Consider the following 12,150-nt stretch of genomic DNA (forward strand, 5'->3'; position numbering starts at 1 on the left):
GTAGTCAAAACAAACGTGGTTGGGAGGGTTGGATGGTCGTCCGCCTTGATCGTTGATTTCGAAAAGATCGCGTGAAAAATCGGGGGAAAAAAAGCCATGGGAGGTAAGTACGCGTTCGCAAAACCCCGTCAGCGCGATCGTTATGAACGATCGTGACACGGCATCCTGTCACGAGCACGTGAACTGGGTTAAGCGATCGAACCGACGAAAGTCGCGAAGGCGTGTGCAAAGTTGCAGCCCGGACCGTCGGACGCTGTTTAGGCATTTTAAGTTATTGTCCGTTGCACAATGCGCGGTCCGGCCCGTGCACGTAGGAAGAATAATGCGCGTCGTTCGAGAGCGTCGGGGACTTGTTGATTCTACTCGTACGTATACGCCGTCGCTGCTGCTACCGTTCCGATAACAATGCTTGGCATATTATTATACGTATACGTTTCTCCCTTCCCCCATCCCCTCCACTAGCCCGGAATAAAAATAAAAAAATAAATACATTAGTATAATCAAATGTACAGGTATTATTATTGGCTATTTTTTTATTTTTTTTTTTAACGTGTCAACATAACAGTAATTGTGCAATTTCTGGACGCATGGGCTTACACACACACGGCCGACGGCTGCACATACACGATGTGTCAACCTCGCCTTTCTCTCGGGACTAAAAAAAAAATATATTTATATATATATAATAATAGTAACGCACACGCGCGGACGGACGGCAAAAATAATTACCCCACGTGACTTAATTAAAAATCGTTATGTTATACAAGTTTGTATTGTGCGCAGCATTGTTAGAAACGTACTCGCGTATCGGTCCGCGCACAGGACACCGTCCCACCTTCTTCTCGTCATCGCCTTTACGTGCGCGTTATGAAATAGTGTTACCGTAAAATGATTCGCACACGACAGACCGGGTCCGTGTGGCCTCCGAGCCCGAAAGATTATACGCGCTTTTTGTGTACTGCAGATTGTACGACCCGCAGTGACGGCTTTAAAATGGGGTGAGTGAGCGCAAAAGCCACACCTCTCCTGCACATGAAGTTTTCTAGACGAACGCCCGTACCATTCGGTTTTCAGTGGGGGGGGAAGGGGGTGGGTAAGAAATTAACTTCAAAACGCTGTTGGAGAACAGCATGTGCTCGCGCGTTAATACACGCACGGAATCGTGTACTGTTATCGAAAAATATGTACGGGTACGCTTTTGACGGATCGAGCTGATAGAGTGTACGGTCGGTTTTTAATAAACATTCCGACATGTATGCTCACCCTTGTTTGATTCTGTGAAACCATCCCTGTACGAAAATGCCTTCGATCGTACGGTGTACGGGTTTACTTCGGGCAACGGCAATGATTGTCGTGTGCGTCGCAGAATTTCGCACCGGTATACTGTACAACAGTAACATTGACGATAAATATACTCGTATATAAATACATAAACCGTGTTGTTGGTGCGATGATAACGATAATGTATGGTACCACGAGTGAGAACTATAACGATAATATAATTTTCAACCATGATACATTTATTAAAATAATTAAAGCTAAGGGAATTGTTGGAATTTGCACGTACAGCCGTTCAAAACTTAGTGATGTAGAAACTTGTTACTGTAATACACAACGTAACGTGCGATACGACCGGCCAAAATTACTTCAACAATGCAATACGCGTGAAAAACATTATACGCTATCCTGACGGGAAATCTACCCGATTCCTATTACCAAAGCAGATTTATCGATTTCACGCATACAGATTCGTTGTTACAATCATTCGAGTCCATAGTTGCGGACACATGTTTGTTTGTTCTGTGACACGAGTTCTCGTGATGGAGTTTTGAAATAATTTGTAACACGAAAGGCGTGCACATAATAATATATGGACGAACGCTAAATATTGCAAAAAAAAAAAAAAAAAAACAATTAATTCGGTCTTTTCGATAATACAACAAACAAATATTTTTTTCTGGGATGAATTGACGGTTTTCAACGTTTTTTTTTTTTTTTTGTTCTTTCTTTCTATCAACATCCGATAATATTCGCGCTACTGACCGTATACACCTCACATCTAGCATATCAATTACACTTCCTGCCAAAACAATGACAGTTGATTGAACTGTCAGGTTGCCAATGCACTTAACATTGCAAAGCACGTATGCGCACTTTATGAGTATATACAATACAAAAATAATTAATCACACATAAGCCGCTAGAATACATTTTGGTTTGTTGAAATGAATTTGAATTTGTAGTCGGGCATAATTTTAAAAATACTCTATAGCCTATAAAAAAAAAAAAAAAACGATAATCATTGAAGCCTAAACATAAATAATATTTCAATTGTTGTAAAACATAATAGACAATTTTTTACAAACGCATTTCAAATTTAATTTCAAATATCCAGTTGAAACCGTTTATGAAAATCAAAAATAACCAGGTTTTACGACATCGCGGCAAGTTGGCCACACCCCTCGTACCTACACGTGAGCAGTACATACAATCGTTTTTGAATTTATTATTAAAATTAATTTATGAATACACAAACACTGCACTGGGTAACTGATCGAGAAAGCAATCCTAGTATCGATATTTTAACCGCTTTCTATTTAATTATAGAAACACTATATCACCACACATATTATACCAGTGGCGTCAATTTTCACTTTTTTGCATAACAAACAGTATTATATATCGAAACGGCGTAATAATAATACACTTATGCAATGCTGCTGCATTTTTCCCTCCGGGAATTTCATACCTAAACCCCATGTCTATTTATCCGTAGACTTTAACGCGCACCGCCCGTTGAACCCTATAATATTGTACATGCAGACTAGTTAGTTCTTTTCGGTTATCGCACCGTTTTCGTGACAACGGTACGATTTGTAGATTATTTGTATAAAACATTTGTTCGGTCCGCGTGCAATAAATAATAATAAGTAAAAAAATTACCATTTTTATTCGTCAAAATCCAATAGTGAGTGCTGCCACTCGGTCACTGTTGTTCACGCACAAACCGCCCGGAACACATTTACGATTGCGAGGGATGTGTGTAAGTAATGTTTACGGTATTTGTGTTTACGTTTTTATTTTATATACGTTTCGGAATGTATAGTAAAATTGCACGAGAAAAAAATCGAATTCTCGAATGAAAAGACAAGTCAGAATCGCGTTGAGTCTAGATTGTAACTGACATCGGACAACGCGTCTTTGTCGGAGGTATGGCCGGCGTATATGTACGCTGCGCTACGAAAACGAGGACGTCAGACACTTGTCCTTTCTATTTTCCCCTCTCTCACCCTTCGGCACGCCGCGGCCGTAAAAAAAAATAAATAGTATACTATAAACAAGCAGTACAATATAACCACCACCTCGGCACGGAGATCGATATTATAGAACTGCTTATAAATGGAGTATAACTTTTTTATTTATTTGTTTTTTTTTTTTCGAAAAAGTAGCTCTCAAATCGTGTACGTATATATTATTGTATATAATCGGTATTGTATTATGTAAGCAATATTATTACCGCTTTATCATCATTATATGTATTTGGAGAAAACCGCTTTCCCCTCGGATGAATATATTCGCGTACAGAAAAATAATTCACAATTTGCTACCTAAGCTCCATGTAACAAGCGTAAATATTGCCCTGAACATCGTATATTAAGTTCGATGCCCAACGTAACATTTTACAGTTTATCATCACATTGTAATGGTGTGCATAGGATCCGAGTACATCTTATATACGAGACATTTAAAAGCATAAACATATTAATATGTCTATTAGTTTCAGATAACCCGGATCATAAATAATCGATAAAACAAAGTTACTACACGTAAAATATTTTCTCGATTTAAGGAGTGAACTATAACAATAAAGGGCTATCACCATGAGTCAGGAATTAATGACGATAATAACATAAACAAGTGATCAAATACGATCGTGATTGAATCGAAAAAAAACACTTTATTATCAATTTTTTCATTGGAATTTTAAATTCTGTACAAAAATGTTGAACATTTTTCACCAAAATCACATTAATAACTATACAACAAACAATAAACACTCGATAAAATCATTATTTTATATGTAAACAACGCATCATTAAGTTTTCAAATGTTGTTTATATAAAAAACTCTTTGGTGAATACGTAGTAGATATCAGAGTATGGCGTTATTCGAATACAATTTTATTTAGATGCTTATTTAGATAACATTTTATTCGAATAAATTATTATTTGGATGATTTTTCACAATTATTCGAATAAAATTGTATTCTTTACGAATAAAACATTCATTACATTCATAACATTCGTAATTTTTACTATTGTTATATTTATATCAAATCTTAGTTGGATTATCGTTTAGATGAAAGAATTAGGATTATACAATATCTGAACTCAATGGCTTTACATTTTAATAATACAGTCACAATAAGTCGAAACTCAAGACTGAGAAAATAATCCAGTTAAATTAATTCATATTATAATAGTTACGCCCTAATCATAATAAAATAAGATGCACACGGATGGAGCACCGCATGGAGTATTTAGTGTTGGAGAAAAAGAATCTGGTAGAATTAAACGAAATACTTGTAGAGTGGTGAGTAGAGCTTGAAGGAAAAATACTAAGTATATGTGTACACCCGAAGCGGTTTTAACCAAATCTAACCATCTCGAAATTAGATTTTAGAACAATTTAACAAAGAATTTATAAAACAAAGTATATTATGTAGTTGGATGATGATAGTACAAGTTACGTAGATAGATTTAATTTAAAGGTCTAATTTTAGTAGTGCAATTTATTATAAGTATTTATAATCAATGATACTATAAAATAATGGTGATTTTTAAATGAATATCCGTAGAGGTGGAAAAGGCAAATTACATATAGATAGAAGAATGAAGAGATGGCGAAGAATGAAAAAGAGAAGACAATTAGCTCAACATCTAATAAATTTCATAATTAAGTAATTAGTTAAAAGTCTAATTAAATTTAACTTCATCGCTCCACACGGCAAGGCCAGTTTTAGGACAGAAGAAGTCTTAGGGTTTCAGAGATTTAGGAAAGGAACTAAAACATACTACACCTATCCCTCTGTGATCCAATAACTCATATAAATGAAATATTTTACACTTTTTCTAATTTGTATCAAATACGTAATAAAACCCAATATTTACTAAACCTTTCAAAATTTTAAAATTAACGTTATTTTTGCTCTCTAGCGGTCATAAACAATGCGTATTGTTCGCGACCGTTAGAGAAAAAAACGTTATTCTGAAAAGTCCGTTAACATACGTTTTCCCGTTAAAATGTGCACATATTTTCCAAATTAGTATTTACAACTATATTTAGTCTAGAAATAAATTGGGAATAATTTTAAAATTTTAATTTCTTGAAGTGAATAAAAAAAAATTGATATGACGATGTTATATTTGTAATTAATGTAATGTTAATATTGTTATGCAATTCATCGGTGGACGACAATATTTTTATTTAATTTACTAATAATAATTCTTGTAATTCTCGTGGCATCTTTGAGTCACTCAACCAATTTACTAAAGTCGTTTACTAAAAAAGAATTTAAGTGCATAGATTTGTAATTGTAATGAAGTATTCTTAAAATTTTAGCTGAACTCTAATGAAAAGTTTTCTATAATCGGGGAGTTGGAGGGCTGTACATATGGATTTTTTGTAATTTCAAAGTGTCTAAAACGTACACAATTAAAATTAAATGCTAATATTAGCAACCGTTGTAAATATTTAATGAATTAAACATTTTACATCATCAACACATTAAACTAGTGTATAATGTCTTAAATAATGTCTTAATGTTCAGTCCACTATTGACTCGTTATTTCTTTTCATATTGGTTGCTTTCCCTTGCTCTCTTTTGCGCAATCCTTTCATAAATAATTTGTTCATCAATTTCAAAAGAAGATACAACACGATTCTTTTTCTATAATAAACCTCAATTTTCATAGAATACTATTCAATCGCCCAAGTATCAAATAAATAGTTAAAATTTAAAATAAATCGAGACATGTTTTCACATCATTTCATAGCTCATATTTTTTCATCAGAGATTCTCTTTTTTTTTTTCAAAAGAAACAATTGCTTCTTTCACAGATAAATTAGTACTTACATACAAATTGGCACTTATTTCTGATATACAAAAACTAGAGTAGATTTTATTCTTATATTTATTTAGCGTATGGTTTATGGTTACATGCATTATACTAATTATTATATGGTAACGTATAATACATTTAATTAATATATAACAGATGAATAAAAATAAAAATAAAACAAAAGTAGGGTACTTAGTAGTATGATCAACAGTGAGCAATATTAGAGGAATATTAGTAAAGTAACAAATAACAATATAGATTAACTATTAGTTAATTAATGAGTTAATTATAAGATTAATTATTAATAACATAACAAATAATAATATAGAATTTATTGTATTAATTATAGTTTTTGCAGGAATTCTTTTTTTTCTTTCTATAATTACCAGCGAATTTATTTGTTCATGTATGTGTGTAATTATAAATAAAAAATATATCAATTATTTATATATAAGTACAAATATACAAATTTAATATAATTATTTAAATTCATTTCGATGTAAGTATGTTAAAAAAAATCTATTAATAATCATAAATATTACTTAAAAAGATCAAATATTCTCAATTTGAATTTAGTAACTCAGATGTTGGAAGAAATTAAACATGGTTTCAGTGTGGATTACCATTCCAAGTAATCAGTTTAATGATATAACTTGAGTAATTTTGACTAAAATCTGTTACTGGTCATTATATTATACGTATATTTATACATAACAATCGAACATTTCTTCGGAAAAACAGTGAATAAAAGTTTATTACCGCACTCGCTGGGATAAAAGCGTAATAATATAAGACTTACTTCCTCGACTCACTTGTATTAAAATTCAGTTTTGACAGATCAGAGAAACTCTGACGCTTTTAAAAGAAAATAACTATCAATCATTCGACATTGTCTGCGATCCAACAGCGGAAATTTTCGAGACTTGTCGAGATAATAATATGACACGGCATACTAGACACTTGACTACATTGCACCTTAACTAATATCAACGAAAACCGTACACTAATACTGCTGTATTATATTGCTGTTAAAAAAGTATGAATTAATAAAACTAAAAATATCCTAGGAAAATTGTTGAGACACGTTATTTACGAATATAAAACGAACGAGTGTTTGAGTTTTTCCTACTAAAACAGGATTACTTTGGTATTTTGTAGGTCAAATAAATTTAATCAATGATCTGACTAGAGGGTTTTCATATTATAGATAATTCCAATGTAATGCTTAGTGTTTCGATATTTCAATTCGTTGGATTAATATTGTTTATTAGAGAAGAAATTATTTATTTAGACTAAACAAACAAGTGATCCAAAAGATCACTCGACTAACTCATGAATTCAATACAATAAATGATATGCATGCAGTAGCCAACTTTTTATTTGACATTCGATTGATTTGATTCACTGATCTATGATGATCTGTTGAAAAACAAGAAAATTAAATTAAAATTTTAATGACACTGATTACGGTCAACTCAGTGAAATTATTGACGTTTTGTTCTCAAATTGATATCACTACAAACCTATAACTGTACTTGTAAGTCTAAATATGCATAAGAAGAATCGATTGATTTTTGATGTACACAAATTAATAAGTAGAAATAAGAATATTATTTGACTAAACTTTCGATATTAATAATGGAATATTGGTGTTACAGAACGTGCAAGCAGTTAATGCGTAACTCGTACCTAATGCTGAACCAATTACGACTCAACCGAGACGAAACATTAACTGAGAAATCGTTTTAATACGAGTATCTGTGTTTGATTGAGAGTGGTTTTTTATTTTGTCATAGCACAGTATAGGTAGGCAGTGTACATAATAAGTACCTACACGGTTTTAATTGGACCATCTTTTTCTTCGTAAAACTGGTTTGTGTCGCACTGGTTAAGTATATTAAACGTGTCATATAGCAGTTTCGAAGTAGATTCGACCGGTTTAATGATAATAATTAATAACATTCATCACAACCTCGCCAACTGGAAAAACGATTCCAAAATAAAAACGCGCAACTTTTATTTTGTTCTCCGTACCACGAGGTGACATGTACGTGCGTGCGCGTGTTTTACACTTGAAAATCAAAATATTTACACTAGACGGATGACAATTCGCCAAAATGGCAATGGTAATGGTGCAACGGTGAAAATGTCGGCCTTTTAGACGTTTATAACGTAGTGTATTACCGATAGAGCGTTATTTTATCTTAACGATTATCAACTGTTTTCTTGTTGCCTATCTACGCACGTGCTCGTACCGGTCCCGTTGGCCAGGAATAGGCTTCTCGTACGAAAACGCCGTTCGTCGCCATCGATCAGATCGGTAACGAGCCGTCCGTTAGTTTTCGACACATTTCTTAAAATCTACCGACACCGTGACGTGTACGCGATGGAAACCGGAACAAAACACCGTACGCAAGAGGAATTCGAACGACAGGAACGCGGATCAGTCGGCCACGGCAGTTGGAAGGTACGTCGTCAAACGTTTTTTGGCCCAACGCAAGATGCGCTTCGGCAACCGCCGGTCGTCGTCACGTAAAAAAACGCATAAAATCGGTACGACGAAGTGAATTGCGATGCCAATGGAAGGGTTCCAAGACGACACGACAAACGCAATATCAATAATAATAACGTACACTTATTTTAATTACAAACGGATTGCGAAGCCCGGTCGCGTTGAAATTAATACAACCATAGCATCTCCCATTATGATTGGTACCCATCCAAGCGCGTATTAGTTGTAAATTATTTGATTTTTTTTTTTTCCCCCGCCGTCCATCGTATAATAATAAACCCATGTGATGGCAAATGTACATAAATCGTATGTTAATATGAAATAAAAAAAAATCGTTAAAACTGGTACAAAAAAAATAAATAAATATTATTAGAACACGAGGAAATATTCATAAATTTCAACTGAACGTTTCCCACAAATTGTTGAAACATTAAATCTAATATTGCTTTTCAAATGATTTTAAAGCGCATTTTGATTATTTATCATCGTAATAGTAGCATTATAAAAAATAAAATAAAGATTATCATATAATTTAATATCTATTAAGATAAATGATAAAAAACTTAATGATTAATATTGCATAACGACAAGCATACACACAATAGGTACATACATGACGTGTGAATATGCTCAGGTAACATTTTAACTGATTATTTATTTCATTTATTTACTATTATTATCATTTTTTTTTCTTTTTTAATCCAATACGTGTCACGTAGCTTTTGTACGATTTTTAGTCCGTTAAAATATTATGAAAATAATCAACGATTTAATCTCGTATCATTTTTCACAATGCATTTTATATTACATTATATATATATATATATATTATGCAGCATTACAATAATACTTAATTGGATAGAATATACTCCGACCGAACACGAAACAATAAACCATTGTAGTAGTGTTGCGCAATAATCACGCCAAAGAAATTTAAAACTCATCAATCTCTTATGGATTTTGCACTTTTCATACACACTTAGTTACGCACCTTTAAGTTTGATGATAATATCTTATTAAAGTTGTCAATAATATAGTTTAAATGCAATACATTTTTTTCACAAGTCAATTACTTAATAACGAGCTTATTTCAAAGAAATTCGATGATATTAACGATTGGTTTTCACATAATAATTTTTAAATAATATTCGGATGGAAATTTTATATAAACATTATTTTGTTGCTGGAAAATTTTTACACCGATCGCTAAAATTATTTATAAAAACTTAAAAACAATAATACCTGAAAAATTCAGGTTCAAAATGGTGTTGAAAACATTCTAAAATCATATTGATTAAATTCTAAAGAACTAGATGACGCCTAAAGGGAGAAGGGCTATACAACCCGTTCTAAAACTGACTCGTTCGAACTGGTCATTAAATAATCATAACATTTTTACATCATACGTTTTAACAGATATGATTACTAATGCTGCGGTTCTGCGAAGCTGAATAATAGCATTGTCGATTTTGATTTTTTACCAGCGCACAAAGTCGACCACTTTTGGTCGGAGCCGCGCATTCTGTACAATTGTGTTTTTGTGACGCTATTAGATCCGAGACATAATGATACAATTGCCACTGTTATACTGTAAGTATACTATAATGTCATTAACTAATACTGAACAATCAACTCCACGATAATTTTCCAACCATTTCCTCCACTATTTCCGGGAGTGAGGCCATCAATCGTTTCATCGGCCGTGCGTCGGTTCATCAGGTTGTAACAGTTCGCCACAGTCATAAACGCTTGCGGGTCTATCGTCACATCTCTACCATTGGTGCTCATAACGTTTTTTAAAATCTCTAGAGTTTAAACCACACGAAAACCATACGTAAAATGTACAATCGAAATCGTATCCAGTACAATATTTGATTTTATCTTCGGACTACTCCAAATTTTTATGTACTCGTGTGCCACGTTGACGCGTAGCTTACAACGGAAATATATTTAGATTTTAAAATAGAATCAATTAATTCAAAAATTAAATTGTTTTCAAATTTTCAAACGGAAGGTAATTCAGTACTATATTACTATATATAAATATAAACTATGACACATTTTCTGGTTGATATTTTAATATTTCCTTCAGTATAGCATAAAACAAGTTAACTACATGATAAATTAGTTATACTTGACTCTTAAGACTTTTACGTAAAAATAGCTTTACTCCAAGCGATTAAATAACCTTCGTGATTATAATTTTTATTAAACGAGATTTACCGCACACTTAATGTTTAGGCCTGGTGCGAAATGTGCCCGGTCACCACTTGAAAAGTATATTGTATAATTTTGTCACCGACCGACCCAATAGTTCGAATAGCAGTGGTCGGGGCTACCGGCATAGGCGCAATTAGGGTAAAAAAATCTGGGGGAGGGGGGCTACAGTCTTCCTACCAAAATTTAAAATAACCTGTAGATTACCCCTACCCCTATATACTATGTTAATATATTTTTGATTCTGAGCCAAGTTGGATTTACTGCAATGTGTCTTTTTTTCACTGTATACTAATTGAGTCCCTATACCTGAACGGGGAAAAAATAATATACTAATTGAGTCCCGGGTACAAACGAGACATATACTAATTGAGTCCGTGGTTAGGAAACTAATTGTATACGAATTGAGTCCGAGGATTATTTTGAGTAAAATATGAAATAACCATCCAGAGTCCAGGCACAGCGAAAATTATGAATAATAATAAAAATTATATATTTATTTTATAAAATATTAAAAAAAAAAAATTTTTAACCATACCTGTAGAATTTTTTGTTACAGACAGTCCTAAGTCTGTAAAAATGGGAAGAAAAATGTTTTTTTTTTTTAATTTTACGGGACTCAGTTAGTATTAAAACATGGACTCAATTAGTATTATACCTATAATTTCACTGGACTCAATTGGTTTATACCCTAAAACAACCCGGGACTCAATTCGTCATAAAAGGTTATACTGGGACTCAGTTCGTAAGCAGCCCTTTTTTTTTGTATGTGACACTATGGTGAGTTAAGTATGCTGTATGAGGTATGCCATGTAAAACATGGAATATTTATGAGGAGGGGCTAAATTTTTGTCCGGGGGAGGGGCTAAGCCCCCTAGCTCTCTCCCTAGTTGCGCCTATGGCTACCGGGTAAATACTATCGAACTACGTAATGCGTGTTGTGTGGCACGTGTTTTGAGTTATTTGTATATTCGTGTGTGTGTATGTGTGTGTACTTAAAAATTATAAGTAAAAAAATAATGGTAACTAAAATGAAATAAATCTAAAAATGGTATTAACATAATTCTCGGCCCTTCTAACCCAACAAAAAATAATAAAAATATAATTATATGGCTCTTTTGACACAATAATAAATAAAAGTATAAAAATAACAACTCACGATTTAGTAGAGCGCAGACTGCATACCTAAAACCTAAAAAAGTATACCTACAGTCTAATAAAGTGAAATCAAAAAAATTATGGCGATTTTAACACACTCAAAAATACGTAAAATAGTGACACGCGATGATTAGCGTACGC

At 33.0% G+C, this 12,150-nt stretch overlaps 1 protein-coding gene across 1 annotated transcript in view; it reads right to left on the minus strand.

Annotated features, from left to right (window-relative positions):
• Nucleotides 1-3,230, minus strand: part of LOC112681746 (probable chitinase 10) — a 33,893-nt gene extending 30,663 nt beyond the window's left edge. The window contains exon 1 of the mRNA XM_025552047.1: nt 2,944-3,230. Coding sequence (XP_025407832.1) covers nt 2,944-2,946 — 3 coding nt within the window. The 5' untranslated portion in view covers nt 2,947-3,230. The remainder of the gene's footprint in view (nt 1-2,943) is intronic.
• Nucleotides 3,231-12,150: the final 8,920 nt, after the last annotated feature.

Source organism: Sipha flava, unplaced genomic scaffold, assembly GCF_003268045.1.
Source record: "Sipha flava isolate LNK unplaced genomic scaffold, YSA_version1 196_pilon_pilon, whole genome shotgun sequence".
In the NCBI taxonomy this organism is placed as follows: Eukaryota; Metazoa; Arthropoda; class Insecta; order Hemiptera; family Aphididae; genus Sipha; species Sipha flava.